This window comes from Phoca vitulina, unplaced genomic scaffold (genome assembly GCF_004348235.1).
Source record: "Phoca vitulina isolate PV1807 unplaced genomic scaffold, GSC_HSeal_1.0 scaffold10, whole genome shotgun sequence".
Classification (NCBI taxonomy): Eukaryota; Metazoa; Chordata; class Mammalia; order Carnivora; family Phocidae; genus Phoca; species Phoca vitulina.
In genome coordinates this window covers 46,903,108-46,922,952 of record NW_022589713.1, presented here as the reverse complement: position 1 = coordinate 46,922,952, position 19,845 = coordinate 46,903,108, and the positions used below count along the sequence as shown (strand labels likewise).

Below are 19,845 nucleotides of genomic sequence, written 5' to 3'. Positions count from 1 at the left end.
ACAAGACCTGGAGGGAGCACTGGGGAAATAGAACTTGATTAAACTCTTAACAATTTACTTCTTGTCCCTTGTCGTGGCCTTTTCTGCACAAGCAGGAAGGGAACCTGACTGGATTACCCCTGCTGATTGACAACTATGTGCCCCCTTTGGAGGGTCTGCCTATCTTCATTCTTCGACTCGCCACGGAGGCAAGTGGTCAAACCATTCCTAAGTATGCGGGTACCTGCGTATGGGCTGGCGGGAGAGGGCACGGGGCCACACCTTCACGTGGAATGATGGAGATGAAAAGGATACAACAGCTGAAGGCCCCCCTTTACCCCACCTACCCCAGCAGTATTCAGCAGTTCTGGTTTACAGATTTAATGCCTAAAACGTTACATGGAAAAAGCTTTAAGTAGTCTGTAACCTCCACTTGGAAATGAAATGTATTTATTAAAGCAAGTACCTATGTTGAGGTATTAAATTCTCTTTGGACCAGGTGAACTGGGATGAAGAGAAGGAATGTTTTGAAAGCCTCAGTAAAGAATGTGCTATGTTTTATTCCATTCGGAAGCAGTATATATCTGAGGAGTCGACCCTCTCAGGCCAGCAGGTACTGTGGTGATGCACATTAGCACCCGGGATGGGGATGGGCCTCACACAACCTTTAGCAAATGAAACCTGCCACCTCTGAATTCGTAAGATTTCACTGCACATAAAGCTTCAACATAATGGTCAGCTTTTATTCATGAATTTTTCTTCCTTCTGCTGGTTTGGAAGGTCCCTCTAGAATGATCTCAGTACCTGTCAAATGTGAAAATGCAAGCTGTCACCATGAGAGCTGGGAGGCTGAGCTGGTGGATGATCCAGGGCTAGCGAATTCTCGTCTCCCACCGTTAGCCCTCAGGTGTGCAGCCCCGGTCTTCAGGTTGTGCCCCAGTCTCCCCACGCTCATTTAGCTTTGGCTCATTATACATCTGACCACTGCCCTTCCAGGAAAACAGGGCAGTACTAAGGTCAGATCCCTAGCTCTTCTTACAGATCAGCTGTACACAGAAAGGGCCTGGGTGAATGCACTTCCTACTATTGCGGGCTGAACGTCATAGTCAGGATCAGACCTTATGTTAGATGCTGCTACAATCAACAGTTTTCCCGAATGGAAGCAAAGTTTCCATGGGATAAAGTCTCTGCCTTCCTTTCCCCTTGTCTCGTGTCTCTCACGTTCAGGGCTGTAGGATCCCTGAGAGGCTGACCAGAGAGGATGTTTCACCAGCAGTAGGTAAAACAGTCCATTGTAACCAGCAAGACTTCCAGGCCCAGTACAGGTCAGCCAGGAAACCACAAATGCTGGGATGCGAGCGGGGCGAACAGGCAGGCTTGTGACCTCGAACGTGTCTTTTCCAGAGCGAAGCGTCGGGCTCCTCTGCAAACCCCTGGAAGTGGACCGTGGAACACATTGTTTATAAAGCCTTCCGCTCCCACCTTCTGCCTCCTAAACATTTCACAGAAGATGGAAATATCCTACAGCTTGCTAACCTGCCCGATCTGTACAAAGTCTTCGAGAGGTGCTGACCATGCTCACTTGCAGACTCTGGGCTGTGCGGTTCTTGCACTGCATCCTGACGAGGGTAGGTCTTAGGGTTGAAGACTCCCGTTTGCCCTCTGACTAGTAGCACTCTTTCACGCTTGGTGGATCGACCAGAAATAAATTGTCATATGTGTCCTAACATGATTTCTTATTTAATTTCACTACACTTGAAAGGTTTTCTAGATCCATTTTCACCTACAGTATACTTGATTGTGTTGAAGGATCCAAAAGCAATTTGAAAGCCCTCTGGGCATCTGATAAGAATTCTAAAAAGGCCTTGAAGATTTTATAGATCTTGCTCTGGTTTGGTTCTTGTGTACTCTGGTAACTTTCTAATATCAGCTGATATGAATTACATTGGTTCACTTGCCTTGGAAAGAGGTCCCGAACATATGAGAGGCTCTGGTGACACTGAGTATGGAGAAGGCTGAATTGATAATCTGTTACCACCGTATGTAACCAAAGCTAATTAATTTGTAACGAAAAAAAACCTTGCAAGAAGACAGCAGTCCTGATGGGAGTTTATAACTAGTGTGCACTTTAAGTAAGCCCCCTTTGTTAATGGATCTGAATCCTACCAGCTTAAGATAAAGTTCTAGTTATTCTTGTTTGAAGGAGGACATAAAAATATACATTTAAGCTATAGGTGCCATTACAAGAAACTGCCTTAACACTAGCCTGCATTAAAAGAAATGTGCAGTGAGCACGGGGAGGAAGAACGCCTTCAGTGCGGAGGCAAAGTCAGATTACAAGACTCAGTGAAGAACGTTCCATGGGAAAGAACAGGGAACTCTACCTGATGAAGACAGGGAGCCATTCCCTTTGGAAGAGACTGGGACAACAGAAGAGACAAATCTGTTGTACCACAAAAGGGGCAAGGTCAGGTTCAACCATGCAGAACTTCCAAAAAGTCAACAGGGCGGCTCAGAAGCGGGGCACAGGCTGAGCAGCCCTGGGCCCGGCTCCAGAACCTCGCCCCCCTCTCCCTCTCGCAGCTCCTGCACGGGTGATTGCACCTACTACGACTAGAGAGAATTTATAGGAAATCCTCTCCATTCAGGACAGTGGTTTCTGTATTTTAAAAATAAAATAAAATATGGAACTACAAAGCTCATTGCTCTGAAGAAGGGGGTAATTTGTAGAGATTTTCACATTCAAGTTAGCTTTAGCATCTAGTTTCAAGTCTAAACTTTATCTCATGTGCCTTTAATTCATTAGACTTCCCCCAGCATTTGTTCTGAAGATAACAGCCACCATCTCCATAAAACCACCTTGATTCTGAGGGCAAAAGAGAATCACAAATCCTGCAGAGTAGCCACACTCGATGATAAAAGCCCTTTGAACTGGGTGCCTTTAAAGATGAAACTGACTGAAGTTCTTAAAAAGCTGTACATTCCAGATCATTCTCCTTGCGGAGGAGAGAAGAGGGGCAAGGTAAGAGGGGTGGGTGTGGCTGCCTTGAGGTGTTTTAAAGGCTCCCCTAACAAAAATGAATGTGTCGGCAGCCAGCTGTGGTCAGCAAGAGGGTGCGTTTAATAGAGTCTTCAGGCCGACCTCCCCCCTGCCTGTCCCCGCCCCCCACCGGGCTTGTCTGAGGTTTCATTCCACAAATCAGCAGCAGATGAGATACTTCACGTGAGATACAGCACAGCTGATGTTGAAGACGAAGGGCCCTACTCTTACTTTAAGAGTGTTAGGCTTTGGACTTACCCGGCCACATGCAATAAAGCAAGTTTTATGTACACTCCCCATATCTTTTTCTAACATTTTCTTATATAAATTTAAATATTTTACAAAAAAAGGCTTTTTCCTCCAAACATAGAAATTTGAGTGAAACATATATTCCCCGCCTGTGAACTTGTTTCTTCACTAAAATATAAATGCTATCTGATATTAAGGGTAAGTGTCTTTTGACCGCTGGGGATGACTGAAGTCTGAATTGCACCATGGAGAAGGCACTTCTGTTTTCCGAGGTCTCCAGCCGAGTTACCTCATTGGGCACTCACAGAGTCGCTGTCCTCCGGAACCTGTGCCAAGGCCTCCGAGTGCCCAGTCACTGAGGCAGCTGGGGAAAAATGGTGAGTAAACTTGATTCTAAAATTATGGAAATTAAAAAAAAAAAACAAAAAACAGCATGGACCAGTTCTTAGTCTAGAATCAAACTACAAACGAAATCCAAAGTGTTCAGTCATGAAGATTCAAAACTGTTTCATTCTCATAAATTATAAAATACAAAGGTGGCTATTTTAATGACAAAACTCCAACAGTACTGAAGGGGGTCTGTGTCAATGGACAAAAAGTCAGTCCCTCTGGGAGGGGCCCCAGGAGCGGCGCCCGGGCCGGAGGGCAGCCTCCTACTGCTGGGCCAGAAGTGCTGTCCTGTTGGCCTTCATCTTCTCCAGCCGCTTGGCCAGGTGGCTGTTGGTCATCTCCATCTCCTCAATCTTGTCCAGTGCCGTTCGTAACTGCAGACAGGGAGGGCCCAGTCACTTTACATGGTCACACACGAAACCCAGTGCCACTTGAGTGTGCCCGTGCCCCCGCCCCCCGCCTGCGACACGGAAGCGCCGCCCGCTGGGCCTTGCACAGCGCCCCGCACAGCGCCCCGCGGCCTCGCCTCTCTTCCGCCAGCTGGCAGCACCGACCAGGGACACTAAGCCTCAACCCCAGAAAGGACAGCCAGCAGGTGGGGAAACAGACCGGCTCCACCACAAAAGGGAGACCTATCCTTTCTCTCAGTCTCTAACTGACCGAAACCTAAAAGTAAATGGCAGTCACCGCGCAGGTCGAAAACCAACACCGAAGAGTAAGAGACTCCACTGCGGTTCCCTTAAGATTGAACCAGGATTCAGTTCCTCAGGCGGTGAAGGATCTGTTCTTTGTACGAATGTGAGCATGCAAAAGCAAGTACCTCTCGCTGTAGCTTCCTCTTCTCCGCCTTCAGTTCGTCTTCCACTTTCTCGGCGTTCTCCGCGGCGGTCTTATACCTCAGCACCTGGCCCTCCAGCCGGCTGATCTGTCAACAAGAGAACACGGGCCTCTGCTAATGGCCACCGGGGGCCCCTTTCTCGCAGCCACATGGAAACACAGCGTCATTACAAATCCCAAGTCATCCCCTCACGGTGAGTCAGAGGGCCTCTCTGCGCCCGACGGCTATTTACAGATCAAGAAATGTCCCCGAAGAGGAATACAGCTGGAGAGTCCTTATCGAGCCGATTTCCCGTGTTAAGTTTATGATGAACATATTGTTTAAGTGCCAAAGTAACAGTGTAGGGCAAGACTCACTAAATGGAAAAGCTTTTAGACTTTTTTAAATGTACAATAAGGGATTTTCAAATTATAGTCTTCCTGAAGTCTCTTGAAATAATCTGGAAAAAAGTGAATTATAGCTACAGTCTTCTGCATTTTTACAGCTAACAGAAGGCTGAGGTGTCCTGCCAGGTTTTCTCTGCTGGCTTTTCTACTTTGATAGAGAGCTTTTATAGAGACCCCACTGCAGAGGCAGCCCAAAGAAACCCAGGTACTCCTGGAGTTAGCCACTCGGGTGCAGGAAGTTTCCAAGGGAGTGCAAATCACTTGGTAGCGCACTGAAGTACTTACATTCTGCTCCAACGTGGCTATATCCTGTTCTGCCTTTGAAAGCTTAAATTTGTATTCACTAATTTGTCTATTGGCATCTCCTAGAAGAGAAGAGAATAGTGAATCACCTGTCAGAGAGCAGGTGTGACCTCAGGGAGTGACAGCCTCTGCAGCCCAGGAGGGGACCGAGCACAAACGCCCACGGGCGGCCACGGCACTGCCCGCAACCTGGGCTCTACAACGGCTCTCCTGCCAGAAGCTCTAGCACCTGATCCCAGCATCCCTTGGACCAGGGAGGTGGAAGAAAATTTACTCTTTACCCCATGGTGGGGGGAGGCCAACCTTTGAGCAAGGAGCCCTGTCAGTGCATCGGTGGCCCCCGCCAAACTTAGATGCTGCCCTTCCCCCAGGAGCCTCCAGTTTCCCTCACCTTCCTGCCTTCCGGGCTCCCTTTGGCTGCCACACCTTGAGGGTCTTGCTCTCCCTGCCTCTGACTGAAGTCCTCAGCACCCTCCGGCATGACTCTTGCTTAGTCCCCTGTAACTTCGCCTTCCCCGTGGCGTTTTATTGGCACTGTTTTTGCTAACACTACTCGTGCTTTCTGAACACTGTACGTGAGGAGAGGCGCCCTGGCTCTGCCTTCTTCAGTCTACCTCTGTATCTCGCCAAGGGCTTTGTGCATGTGCTTAATAAACATTTGCTCAAAGAAATGCTTTTCAGTAACATGTTGTGGTAATATGATGGGTAGACTTCTAAATCATCAGTTGTACTTCTGACCTAAGAAGTCATTTAAAATGAGAAGTTAAAAAACTCCCTCCAGCAAACCAAATTTAATAAAAATCACTCTGAAATGATTATAGGGTAGGAATCATAAGGCCTAAAGGAGATAAACCAAATCTAAGCTATCTAACTTAAGAACTTTTCTGCTTTTCCACATCACTGAGGTTACAACTACTTATATAATCTTGAGGGAGAGGTTCTTCTCACGGGTAGTGACTGTCACCTGAAAAGTAATGGGGCTATAAAACTCTCACCCCAAAAGCCCCTCTGGCAGTGAGAGACAAGAGTTCCTACTGCTGGGCTCTAAAATACAAGCTTCAGGATCTGGTTAATTCTTCATCCCAGCCACTTATTATCACAATGTGCTGCTTCCTTCTCATGGCAAACCTCCCTTTCCTTCCTGTTTTCAAGAGTGTAAGTCCTTCATCTTTGCCATTTCGTGCTGGCCATGAAATTCCATTCAATCACACCATGCTTATATCCCTGGGCTTCCTTTGCCGGCCAGGCCCGTCTATTGGGTCCCCCTGAGCCCACCTCATTCTACAGTCACTCTGGGTCCTTCCCAGATACCAGCTCCATAATGCCCACCTGCCCTAGGAGCATTCACACGTAAGGCATGCCCGTTCTCCCTCAGTGTGACTCCTTTGGATTTTGCTGCTTTAGGCCAATCTACCCCCTGCCCTCTCTCTAAGACTGTTGGCAGCCATTGTACTGGTCCAGCTGATCATCACAGCCTCCCAGCTAGTCAGTCTGCCTCTCATATCCATCTTCATCTATCCTCCACACCAAAGTATTTCTAGAATAAAATATTCAACAGGAAGTGTCACGAGGGTCCCAAATGATCTCTAATAAAGGACATGACACTAACCTCAAAAGCCAGTATTAATAGTATCAATAAGCCTTAATCCAAGAAGCCTTTTCTATTTAGCCTAATGCAAAAATATTTAGATGAAAAAGCCAGGAAATAACCGATATTTTAAAATAAGTTATCAGAAAAGCCACAATTCAAACTGAATAAAAAGTAAGTCTTCCCTCTCCACAAATGATACATTATCTAACTATATATGAATGGCTGCTGACCTCCCCCCCCACCATGGAGATTACTGTAAACACAGCAGGCATTTTAAAACAACGTGGGGTCAAAAACAGAAAGGGAGAAAAACTGCATGAATAGGCTTACTTTCTGGCCTTGTTTTAAATTCCAGCTATAAAGATTAATTTGGTTAATAAAACTTCTGGCAAAGTTCTGAAACTACTCAGCATTAGTGTGAGTTAGTTCCAAATATATCCTTTCACTATCCAAGATAGATTCCACAAGAAAAATGTCGTTAAGAAGGGTGCTATATGGGAGCTGACATTTGACCCAGGTGTGGAAGAGGACAGTGCCAGGAGGACACCGTTTCCAAAATGTCTAGAAATCACTGCATTAACCCAGTCCTCTTGTAATCCATTCCCTGAAGTGCAGAGGCTACTAAAAGCCTCTACCCGGCTGCACCACTGATCGGGACTACTTTCTGGGCTCGCTGAGGACTAAGCAATCTCTGTAACCTGGCTCCCCGAGAGAAATACGCATCAAGACCGGCGGCGTGCCTGCAGTCGTGCTCCTGGAACACAGCCTCCCCACAGAGCGGCCCTGGCCTGGCCGCGGTACCTACTCTGCATCTCGATGAACTGCAGGTCGGAGCCGTTGTGCAGCCCCGCCATGTCAGCCGCCGAGCCCTCGCTCCGGGAGCACTTCTGCCGCTCCTCCTCCAGCTGCAGCTTCAGCCTCCGGATCTGAAGCGGAAGGAGAGGGCTGTCACGAGATCCACAGGACACGGCGGGTCCTCAGCCCCACAAGTCATCCGCCCAGAACTTGAGTGCCTACCACGGGGCCACACTGCCGACATGCTAGCGACAAACTGGGAACATCAGAAGGAGTGAAGCTCCAGGACCAGGTGTCCCAATCAAAGCAGCCCTATTTTATGATTTGTGTAGGCTGGTGGAATGGCAGATCTTGTCAGGGTTTTTCACTACTTTTATTAAAATTCCATTTTTAATAAAATTCTTTTGTCTTAGAATTAGGGTAAATACTGTAGGTTAAATATTTAGGAAACTTAAATATTTTAAAACGAAGTCAATTAAATATTAAGTAAATTTAATGAAAATAGTAAATTAAGTATTAAATATTAACACTTAAATATTAGGTTAAATATTTAGAAAACCTTTTGTATGCAGAAATAATTGGAAATATATTTTTGAGTTTGGCTACACAGTTGATCTACCTTATTTTACCCAAAATAAAGGATGTTTATAGTAGCTTCTTCATAATAGCTCCAAACTGGAAATAATCCAAATGTCTGTCAGCAGGAGGACAAACAACTATGGCACATCTACACAGTGGAATTACTACCCAGCAAGAAAGGGGAAAGCACTACTGATACGTGCAACACGGCTGAGTCTCAAAATAAGCAAGTTGTGTAGAAGATGCCAGACAGAAAAAGAGGACATACTATATAATTCCAATTATATAAAACTCCACAAAATGGAAACTAATCCACAGTGACAGAAAGCAGATCAGTGGCTGCCTGGAAGGGCGGGGGGGGAGAGGGAGGCTCAGGAAGGAACGGACACTAAAGGACACTGAAACTTTGGAGGGGTTATGAATATTTTCACCATTTTGACTGTGGTCATGGTTTCATGAGTATTGTTATGGGTTGAGCTGTGTCCTTACAAAACTCATATGTTGAAGTTCTAACTCCCAGTACCTCAGGATGTGAACTTATTTGGAAACGGAGTCACTGAAGATGCATTTAGTTAAGCTGAGATGAGATCATGCTGGAATAGGGTGGGCCCCTAATGCAGTATGACTGGTGTCCTTCTGAAAAAAATGCCAGATGAAGAGAGAAAGACACGCACAGAGGAAAACGATGTGAAGACACACAGAATGCTACTCACAAGTCAAGGAATGCCACAGACTGCCAGCAAACCACCAGGAGCCAGAAGAGAAGTGTGGGACAGATTTCCCTTCACAGGCCTCAGAGGGCACCAACACTGCTGCCACCCGACCTTGGGCATTTGCTAATCTCCAAAACTGTGCAGACAGGAAACTTGTGTTCCTCTAAGCCACCCAGTTTGTGGTACTTTGTTAGGGCAGCCCTCAGAAACTAATATGGTAGGTACATTTATTTGTACCCTTTATGTACAAGCAGCTTATTCTACATCAGTTATACCTTAATAAAGCTGTGGGGGTTTTTTTCATTTGCAAACTGAAGAAACTAAAAATGAATCAAATGCAAAGGGACTCAGGGTTGGGAAAAGACAAGGCCCAATGGAGACGGGAGCCCCGCACACACGGAGAACAAGATCAGGTGAATAGACGCGTACTGATGCTGAGGCCCCCAGTCTGGCCTCAGTCCCCAGAATGCTGCCAGCAAGACTGCTCTCCGCATGAGAGGACTGGGGGATGTCTCCCTGTAGAACTGTCTGCCTAGTCTAATGTAAAGACCAACATATCCACGCCAAAATTTCCCAACAAAACACCCAGCCCCATCAGCCTTACCTATGCTCAGAGCTGCCTATCAGCGTTTTAGTACTCCCCACCCCGCCCTGAAACGTAGGGCCAAACAAATACACATACAAGAGCATCAGTTAGGAAATAAACTATGCATGTGGAAGGAAACAGCAGAGAACAGTGACGAACTATCAATATGCTCTGAGGTAAGTGAAAATATCTATATCCTGGAAATGACTACAGAAACACAAACCCAATGGAAGTATGCAAAGACAGAGTTGAGAAAATCTTTTAAAAGTAGAGCAAAAGAGATCAAAAGGGATGGACAAACAGGAGAGAAACAAAAAAGTTAAAGCACTGATCCCAGAGGTCTACTGCCCCTTCCTTCAGGAATCAGAGCCATGTTTCCCCGAATGCCTACACCTCTTTTATCAGTAGAGATCTGGGGAGCACTACAGCTCAGAACTACAGGGGGGAGCTGCCTCTGGGACCAAGACCGAACCTCCCCAGGCCTCCTTCACCTTTCATCATCGAGGGTCAAGGGTGAGTGTGATGCTCAGAGTTAAGGGGGCTTCCCTAGCTGGGACCCCATCAACAGTGGTCAAGGGAAAGCCTGGGCACTAGGACCAAGTGGGCCACATCCCCAGTGGGGAAAGGGCGAGCTCTGCACTGGGAGGAAACCCATGCTTCCCAGACACCTCTACCCTTTCAACATCTGCCTTGAGTTTTCATTATCCCCATCATCATGTCCATCTCAAAAACAGTCATCCTCCTACACTCTTCCCCGAAGGGCTCTGGACAGCCGTCGCCCCCATCTGCACCTCCTAACCCTTCCCAACGCCTGAAACTCTGGATTACTATTTCCCCTCATCCTCAGTTTCTTCTCTAAGTGGTCCCTTTACCTAGTGCATTAGCAGAAACCCACTCTCCCCTGAGAAGCCTGTTCCCTTTGCAGCCCTCTGACCTTCTGGTGATCTCTCCCAGAGCCCTCCTACCACTGAACCTGAGAACACAACACATGACCTGTTTTTGTGCTGTTGCCCAACTATTCTCCCTCGATGCTCCCTAAAATTCCTGCTTCCTGACCTCCTCCCCTCCCAATTCCACATACCAACCACCCCTCATCCCTGCCATCGCCCCACTCCTTCACCATCTAGCTCCTGACTTATGCTCCCTCAAGTATAGCCTGAGCAATTTCAAGATTCATCTAGGTAGAGGATTTCTCCTACAACCGATGGCAGTTTCCAAAACACCTCCTCTCCAAGGATCTTGACGTCTCTCCCTTCTTGCCCTCACTACTCTCCCACAGTCACATACTGGATCTCGCACTTGATTAAGTGCAGTCCCTGCATGAGTCAGTCCCATTATCTGCTCTCTAACCTCTACTCCTGGTCTTTCCAGCTCCCTCTCTCAGGAACCCAAATCCCAGTCTTTCAATCCCACTGCTATTTCTCATCTTCTTTCCACTGGGCCTTGACATCTTCCTGGATTACCCATTAGCCTCATTACCCACTTCATCTCTGCGGTCATCATTATCAATACTGTCCTCCTCATGCCCTCACCTCCTCTGCCCAATTACACTCCCGGGTAAAATCCCACTCCACCCACCCACGCCTGCACCTATGGCCGCTCAATGTACAGTAAGTGCGGCCACACAGACCTCGAACATACCATATAACTTACATATTCATTCCGTCTCTTGTTTATTGTCTGGTCTCCTCCCACTAGAATGTAAGGTCTCCTAGTGGCCGGGATTATTTAACTGATTTGTTCACGGAAATATGCCAAATGCCTGGACTAGAGTCTGTTAAAGAGTGGAATCTCATTCAACGTTCGCATGACTGAATAGGAGTTTCAAAAAGAGATAACAGAATATGGGAAGGGGGAAAACCAGTCAAGAAATTTTCCCAGGATTGAACGATAGGAATTCCTAGAATTGACGGGCCCAAACCACATCACTGTGAAACTTCCAAATAGGAAGGAGAAAGTATGATATAAGCCGCCAGAGAGGGAAAAGAGTCACAGACAAAAGACGAAAAATCAGAATGCCCTTGAAATCCTCAACGTGCTAGCTTCCATACTGGAAGCCAGAGACAATGAAGCAATTTCCTAAAAAAAAAAAAAAAAAAAGGAAAATGATTGCAATGTAGAATTCTATATCCAAACTGTTAATCAAGTAATAGGGTAAAATGAAGCCACTTTCAGGCCTCCAAAGTTAAGAAAAATTTACAGCCTATATACCCTTTTCTCAGGAAGTTACTGGGGGATGTACCAAAAAGAGAACAAATAAAAAAGGAGGAAGGCCTAAGGCACTGCAAAAAGGGAATCCAACCTGAACCACAGACAGAGGAAAGCCTAGGTAGCAACGAAGGGCAGGCCGGCTGGGCGCAGATAGAGCGGGCCGTGATGTTGCCAGTGGGCCAGGCTGGATGCTCCAAGAACTCAGCAAGTGGAACCGAGAGCATACTTGGTGCATCTGAAAACGCTAAGAGCAGATTTAACTACTGTTGCAGACGTGGCAGCTACACTGGTAATAAATACACAGGAAACCAAGCAGAGGAAAAGAAAAGCCACAGGATTAACTCCGGGGGAGCTAGAGCTGTGAAGAGGAGGGAAGGTGGCCCTGCAATGCTGTGGGGCTCCACGGCAAGTGGCACTCACGAGTCCTGAGAACACACGCAGACGGGAGGTGCGCCGGGCCTTCACCAGGAGGACAGGGGATGGGAAGGGTGTGCGTGCTGGGGACAGAAGGCTAGATGGTCATCTTCCACAGAGGGATGTCAACAGTGCCCCAAACAGAACCATCAAGAAGCAACGTGAGCGTGTGGGACAGAAATACACAAGAACAGGACACATGGAGAGAATGTGCTAAACCAATTGGAATGGCCAGGGGTAAACGTGAGGAGGCAGAGCACGGAACTCCTGTCTTGACAACAAGCTTCGTACCACTATTTAACTCCTTAAACTCCACGTCTGATACATTTTTTTTTAAAGAACAGGAAACAACAAAGAGGCAAAATATGAATTTATCTTTTTGTCCTTCAAATCTTGAGTACTGATGTTTGAAATAAGCATGTTTCTTTCTTGTGTATATTTTAATTTGCTAATGTTTTGCCATGTGATTTATTTAGTCCGTTAAATTAACATTACCTTCCAGTGAGAAGAATGCCTTTACCTGTGATAGTAGCTCTTCCTTTTCTCCAGCAAGTTTTCGTAGCCTGACATCTAAAACAAATGGAAAAGGTTGTAAACTAAATTTGTGAGGATATAATACCAAAACAATTAAAAATTATTCTTGAAATTCAAAAACACCATACATTATCTGATAACTTACAGCTTTCAACATCAAAAGAAATGAAGGCTTAAGTTAAAGGTGCTAAGGAAAAGTACTTAATTATTCAACACATATTTCCACACAACAGATAGCTATCAAGGCACTAAATACAACATTTGCTCCCAAGGGCAGTGATTTTCCACTGAAAGACAAACCAAAGTACAAAGATCACTTCCTTATTTCAAAAATGTGCAAGCGGGTGCCTGGGTGGCTCAGTCGTCAAGCGTCTGCCTTCGGCTCAGGTCATGATCCCCGGGTCCTGGGATCGAGCCCCACGTCAGGCTCCCTGCTCAGCGGGAAGCCTGCTTCTCCCTCTCCCACTCCCCCTGCTGTGTTCCCTCTTCTCGCTGTCTGCCGAAAAATAAATAAAATCTTAAAAAAAAAAAATGTGCAAGCTTTCACCAGCAGACAGACAACTAGAATGTTGGGGTGCTCCCACAGATTTAAGTCTCACAGGAGCAAACAAAATCTGGGAGAGAAGACAGACGGGGTACGAGAGGGCCTGGGTGGAGAGGATGGAACAGGGAAAATGAGAACACAACACAGAAGAGGCAAAGGCCTACACAGGCGAGCGGGGGCCCAACTCAGAGGTGCAGGCAGTCAAGGGCTAATCTGAGGCCTGCGGCAGGATTGCCAGGGCTTGCTCCTGGCCTGGGGGGAGGGCCGCTGCTTCCCAAGCATGCCGTTAACACAAGCCCCTCCGGGTGAGGGGGACCACAGATGAGTACAAGCAGCAGGCGACTCCGAGCCAGCGCCTCCCACAACCAACTAGGGTCACGGCCGAATGTTAAGTGCTGGCTTCCCCAGTACCTTCCAAGCAAGCAGGGGAAGCCCTGGGCTGCCCCCAAGCCACACACTCAGTGCATTCTCTAGAGCGGCTCCCACTGCCTAGCCCGCATCCTCTGCTATATCAAAGTGCTCTGTTTCTGCAATTCTGTGCATCGGAGAATGTGTTTACTAACTCTGAAAAAGTCCCACTCCTCTAGGAAACCTACACATATATGAAAACAAAAGAAAAAAAAGTGAGCTGGTGTTAGAGTATCTGTGTTTTCCTTCCTCTAGAGCAGAATTCTTCGTGGAGCCAATGGATAGGCATCTGTGTGGTTTCCTGGGAGAGGCGTTATTAAAGTCTCAAAGGCTTAAATTTAAGAGGCTTGGATGTTAAGAGGCTCAGAAGCCCTGCTCTAGAAAGAACACTCTTCTAAGATCTGACTTCTTGGTCACCTGTTTCTGGCCTTAAGAAATGCAGTAGCAAAGAGCTACAGGACTCCGGGATAAGTAGCAGAGCATAAAACCAGATTCTCCAGGAAGCAGAAACTTAAAACATACCTGGGGAAGTCCCCTACCAGCCCACCGGTTCCCTGGGACACATACGCTGGATTATCTCTTCCAGGAAGGTTTGTATTTAAGTAAAAAAGCAATGTGTATACACCAACATGCTTCCATCCAGAGGCCTTACAGTGACCCAGATGCTGGTTTCCCAAGTTCAAGGGTGCCTAAAGACACTGTGCCCAGATTTCTTCCCATGAAGAATTCAGTTAAACCTCAGATAGCCCTGTGTTGTTTTTGTTTTCCAAGATGGGCTGTGAGTAAGCCGGAAGTCTAGCAGAACAGTAAACCCAAGCCAACAGAGCAGCAACTGTGTCCTACCGAGTGGACCTTCTCCTGCAGACTCCAAGACCTGAGCAGCCTCCTGAGACACCACGGTGATGGCTCCAACCACTGGTTCATGACTGACATCACCATTGGGAGTGCCATCGGGGATTATAACTAAGCCATGTTTCTGTAGAGAAGGAGAAAACCCACCGTCACAAAACATGGCCCACATGGCAGTATGCTCTGTGAGGTGACTGTGACAATATGTTTGCCACAGATAACACCAGGTTAGAACTAGTTACATGGAATATAGGTCCGTAGAAGAAATGACTGAAACCTACCAAATCTGCATTGAAGATGAACACTGGTGTGTCTTCGGGCTGAGAAAAATAACAGGATGAAAGGAAGGAAGACTAAAGCAGTGAGGGACTTGGAACTCCAGGCTAAAGCTAACGTACCTCTCCTGTCTTCACTGTCTCCTTCAGGTCAGCCAGCTCCTCTCTGAGCGTATCTCGCTCATTCCTAAGGCAGGCAATGTATTCTTTCTGTTTCTCTAGGGCCTGGTTTTAGACAGGGTAGCAAGGGAAAGAATGGCACAGAAAAAGAGCAAGTGAAAGAGGTAGCAGAGAGCACCTACTTCAAATAAACAGAGATAAGGGCATAAAAGACAAGGGAGCGGTAAAAGCTTGGAAACCGGCAGTTAGATATGGGAAGAAGTACAAAGTCATATGGACACACATCTCCACAGGAGAGTTTTAACAGAAACTGATTAATCGTGCATCAATTCGCCAAAACATGCTTATCACATCAGGCTGGAGAACTGATCTTTCTTTTCCAGTTGATGAAAAAAAAACAGGAAAAGGAAGATGAAGACAGCAGTCGTATTAAAGTTTTCCTTACTGACCTTACTACATTTTCATAGGGTGACCCAAACAAGCAAACAAATACATTTCATGTTTAACTAAAATTGTTCACTCAAGAATACAGTGAAATTTTTTAACTACGAAAACTAATTTTAAAATTTTTTAGTTAAAAAAATTTTAATGGCCCTGGAAGAAAAAATAACCAGTATGCACAAGGTATTTTAATTAAATATTGGCTATAGTGAGTGTTCTCCAAGCAGTGTGGCAAAATATTCCTCAAATACCACTTAATTCAAAATAGCTAATCTTCAAAGGGATTCCCAAGGACCTGTGTTTTGTTAATTTAGTTAAATACAATTAAGAATCTGGTTTCTGATACACCTTTCTAAATGGGAAAAAGGAAAATAAAACACTGACAAAATAAATACAGCCCACCTATGGAGTGCAGCAGAATATGGGTTTGGGGGTCAGGCTTTTGAGTCCCGGCACGTACTAACTTACCTAAGCCTCAGATTTCTCATCTGAAAGACAGAAGGGACAACAGTAGTACCACCCCACGTACACAGCGTAAGCACTGCTGCCGTGCGAGTCCCAGGAAGGCTCAGGAAAAGCCTACCACTTTCTTTCCACTTGGATCACCAGTCCCCCCCCCCACCCCCTCCCCGCCTGAATCACAACTGTCAGAGCTGAGGCCAACGGGGCAGATGCAGGCACACGCCTGGGTCATCAGTGACAAATCGGATCTGTTCTATGTAATGAAATAACCCAGAATTCAAAACATACCCCAGGCAAGCAGTCTATGCAGACACCTGACGGCTGGACTATTCTGAAAAAGCCTTTCTCTACACAAGTGTTCCTATATTTCATATTTTCTCCCAGCAGCCCCAATAGGCCAAGAAGTTTAACTACAACAGGTAACTTTCCTCTCGGTTTATGGGGTTAGAAATGAGCCAACTGCTTCATTACTGACTGCTGAGTAGTTGGACAATGTTCTAAATCATTCTAATCTTACTGTGCACCCAAACTGGCGATAAGGGACGCTAGCGACCACCAACCGTGTGGCTCGAACTATACAGCCGGCACTGCTACAAAGACATATAATTTTGCCCTAATATATTTATATATATATAGTTTCTCCCTTATATATCCTGCACTTGTCTTATCCCCATTTCACAGATCAGAAAATTGAAGCTCAGAGGTTTTATATATATATATAATTTTTTTTGCCCAAAGCCAGAAAGTGAATCCAGTTCTTTTTGGTTTCAAAGCCTTTGCATACTTTTTCTATATCACAGCCCCAAGAAGACCACAATTATGTTTCCTTACTGTCATCCCAGATGCTGCTGGAAAAGTAGTCAATAAGTAGCCCTACCCCGTACTTACCCAAACTGCAACACCAATATCTAATTTCCTTCCAGCAATTTACATTCACACCATATGGCATGTCTTGAGTCTGCCTTTGTATTAATCATTTCAGTTTCTAGCATCACAAGGCATTTACCCTAACACTTCAAGCAACTATTACTACTCCATTACATTAATAACAAATGTTAACATCAGGACAAAAAAAGCACAAGCAGTATTTTCCCATCTGTTGACAGACACTTTAACCTCTGCGGGGTTAGATATCTGTGGGTTATCGGCATCTGCGTGCATAGTTACGCCATGCATCACCACGTATAACAGCGTCAGTGATCACCGCCACGACATGCTCTACATAAACACCACCACTAAGTACACAAGATCTCTTAGGAACAGACCAATTTGAAACTAGAAATTCTAGCAAATGCTAGAAAATGCCATTTGCTCTTCTTCCTACATCTTATAGCAATGGGTTTTATCTTTGCTTTTGGACTTTTTAACTTCATCTTCCCATAATTATGGACGGGAAAATAAAATACATCCTATAAGTTCTCCCATTTCACCACAAAGTTTGGAGGCTACTGAAATACCTTATAATTGGAGCAAATGTAGTCACGCTGGATCTGAAACCCTCTGTAGCACCTGACCATAAAACCACTACCCTGTGTTTGCATTCAGTAATAGCTCTTAGAGATTTTTTTTCCCTGCTTAGAATAAAAACTACGTGCTTGTGGAGATCTAAATAATTCTTTACCCCTGACCTAACCTCAAATTCTAGTGTCAAGAAGCCTGAAAGATACGTGTAACAGGCTGAACTCTGGGGGCAAAAGGTTATTTCTCCATATAATTCCATGGGCCATAAATATCTTTAGTCAGAATGGGATGGAGTCTCACATGGGGCTATCCAGATACACCAGTCCTTTGTATGTGCTTATTCCACATGTAGCCACCTGGCACTTGGAACTGCTTTAGGGCTACAAGCATGACCACAAGGATCGATGAAGGAGAGCCAAAGAAAACCAAACTCTTAACATGAGAATAAAGGTCATGTTCCTTTATTAAGTACTAACTTTAAATCTTGAAAATGAAACTAGAGACAAGGGATACGTGAGGTAGTCACTGACTAAACTGAAAATGTGTCTTGTGCGAGTCATGGGAGGACCACACTAGGATGGCTATCAGAAAAACCAGAAACAAGTGCTGGTCATGAAACCCTTGTGCAGTACTGATGAGAATGGAAAATGGTACCGCTGCTGTGGAAGACAGTCTGGCTATTCCTCAAAAAACTTCAACATACCACTACCATATTATGCAGCAATTCCACCCCTGGGTATCAACCCAAAGAAATGAAAGCAGGGCCATAAAAGGGTACTTGCAAACTCATGTGCACAGCAGCATTATCCACAATAGCCAAAAGGTGGAAGCAAACCCAGTGTCTGTTCACCAACCGATGAATGGATAAACAAAATGTGGTACATACGTACAATGAACTATCCTTCGGCCTTAAAAGGAAGGACGTTCTGACACATGCCCGACCACAGTTAAACCTTGAGGACATTATGCTAAGTGAAATAAGCCAGTCACAAAAAGACAAAGACTCTAGGATTCTACTTATATGAGGTACCTAGAATAGTAAATCCAGAGAGACAGAAAGTAGAATGGTGGCTGCCAGGGACTACAGGGAGGAGGACGTGGGGAGCTGTTTAATGGGCACAGTTTCGGTTCTGCAAGATGAAAGAGCTCTGGAGATGGATGGTGGTGACGGCAGCACAACAGTGTGAATGTACTTAATACCACCAAACTCTACACTGAAAAATGGTTAAAGTGGTAAACTTGACGTTATTTGTATTTTACCACAATTTAGAGAGTTTCCTAAAAAGTCAAAGGAGGGACCAACTATTGATACACGCAACTCGGCTAAATCTCAAGGGAATCATGCTGAGTGAAAAACATAACCCCAAAGGGTTAAATACTTTTTAATTCCATTTATATAATGGTCTTATAATGGCAAAATTACAGAAATGAGAACAGATTAGTGGTTGCCAGGGCTTGGGGAGGAGTAGGGAAGGTAGCAGATGAGGCCATAAAAGGGCAACAGGAGACATCCTTTGTGGTAGTGAAAATGTTCTGTATTTTGCCTATATAGCAAGGTCAATATCCTGGCAGTGATACTGTACCATAGTTTTTGCAAGATGTTCCATTTGGGGAAGACTGGATAAAGGGCATACAGGACCTCTCTGTATTACTTCTTGCAATTGCATGTGAATCTACAATTACCTCAAAAAACGTTTTTTTAAGTTTAATTTTTTAAAAAAGCCAAAGGAACACATTATTATATACCATACAGAAAGAAGATAGCCCACTTATTCATTCAACAATGCCATGAATATTTAAAAGTCAAATAACTTGTCTTAACTATGAGCACATCTTTTTGGTAGAAAATAAATTTTTGTTTTATTTTGAATAGCTGTTTTATTGGACTGAGTGGTTTGGGGTTTTCCTATGGCTGATCCAAAATAATCGGTTTAAATACTAAGATAATTATACAAAATAGAAATCATGGACCTACAGATCTGTGCTAAAGAAAATTATGTTAAGGTCCTAAAAGAAGACCATTCTAGATAGTGACCAGACTTTAACCTTTACAAATTACCTACTTTGTGCCATACATTTTTTCACATCTCATTTAAAATTCCCCAAGTAAAAATGTAAATAAGATCAGTAGTTCACAATCAAAATTTCAAAACTCTTAACAGTGGTTATATTCCAGAAGGCTCTTCTAGCTTTGGGTGGAATTTTAGAAACTCAGTATTTAAATATTAAAAGCTCTTAAGAAGTAATTTTGTTTCCCATGTGTTTATTAATAAGAGGATGGAGGGCGGTACCTGGGTGGCTCAGTCAATTAAGTGTCTGCCTTCTGCTCAGGTCATGATCTCGGGGTCCTGGGATCCAGTGAGTAGGGCCCCTGCTCAGCGGGGAGTCTGCTTCTCCCTCTCCTTTGCCCCGCCCCCCAGCTGGTGTACTCTTGCTCTCTCAAATAAATAAATAAAATCTTAAAAAAAAAAAAAAGAGGATATGTCCTTGGATGTATGAAAAGAACTGGATACGAGAACCCCTCCCCCCAACAATGAAGGGTATGACCCAGAAGACTGCTCATCCAGGCATGTCTATCACAGCTGTTCTTGGGGATCTTTGCCGACTTTTCCCTAGGCCACCTAACCTCAAGCAGAACAAAACTTTCTATGTTCTCAGGACAAGGGCTTCCTTCCTT

The 19,845-nt window shown here is 45.1% G+C and overlaps 2 protein-coding genes across 12 annotated transcripts in view; one reads left to right on the top strand and one right to left on the bottom strand.

Annotated features, from left to right (window-relative positions):
* Positions 1-1,704, top strand: part of MLH1 (mutL homolog 1) — a 42,456-nt gene extending 40,752 nt beyond the window's left edge. For all 4 annotated transcript variants that reach the window (XM_032409012.1, XM_032409011.1, XM_032409015.1 and 1 more), the window contains 3 exons: positions 96-188; positions 479-592; positions 1,384-1,704. In XM_032409012.1, coding sequence (XP_032264903.1) covers positions 96-188; positions 479-592; positions 1,384-1,551 — 375 coding nt within the window. In that variant the 3' untranslated portion in view covers positions 1,552-1,704. The remainder of the gene's footprint in view (positions 1-95; positions 189-478; positions 593-1,383) is intronic.
* A 1,373-nt stretch (positions 1,705-3,077) lies between these two features.
* LRRFIP2 (LRR binding FLII interacting protein 2) overlaps positions 3,078-19,845 on the bottom strand; it is a 109,464-nt gene continuing 92,696 nt past the window's right edge. For 5 of the 8 annotated variants that reach the window (XM_032409024.1, XM_032409019.1, XM_032409021.1 and 2 more), the window contains 7 exons: positions 14,808-14,909; positions 14,404-14,536; positions 12,595-12,644; positions 7,582-7,702; positions 5,168-5,247; positions 4,479-4,583; positions 3,078-4,032 (listed from right to left, as the gene is read on the bottom strand). In XM_032409024.1, coding sequence (XP_032264915.1) covers positions 3,922-4,032; positions 4,479-4,583; positions 5,168-5,247; positions 7,582-7,702; positions 12,595-12,644; positions 14,404-14,536; positions 14,808-14,909 — 702 coding nt within the window. In that variant the 3' untranslated portion in view covers positions 3,078-3,921. Of the gene's footprint in view, positions 4,033-4,478; positions 4,584-5,167; positions 5,248-7,581; positions 7,703-12,594; positions 12,645-14,403; positions 14,537-14,690; positions 14,730-14,807; positions 14,910-19,845 lie in introns of all 8 variants that reach the window. The other 3 variants (XM_032409023.1, XM_032409022.1, XM_032409018.1) reach the window with 2 other exon arrangements.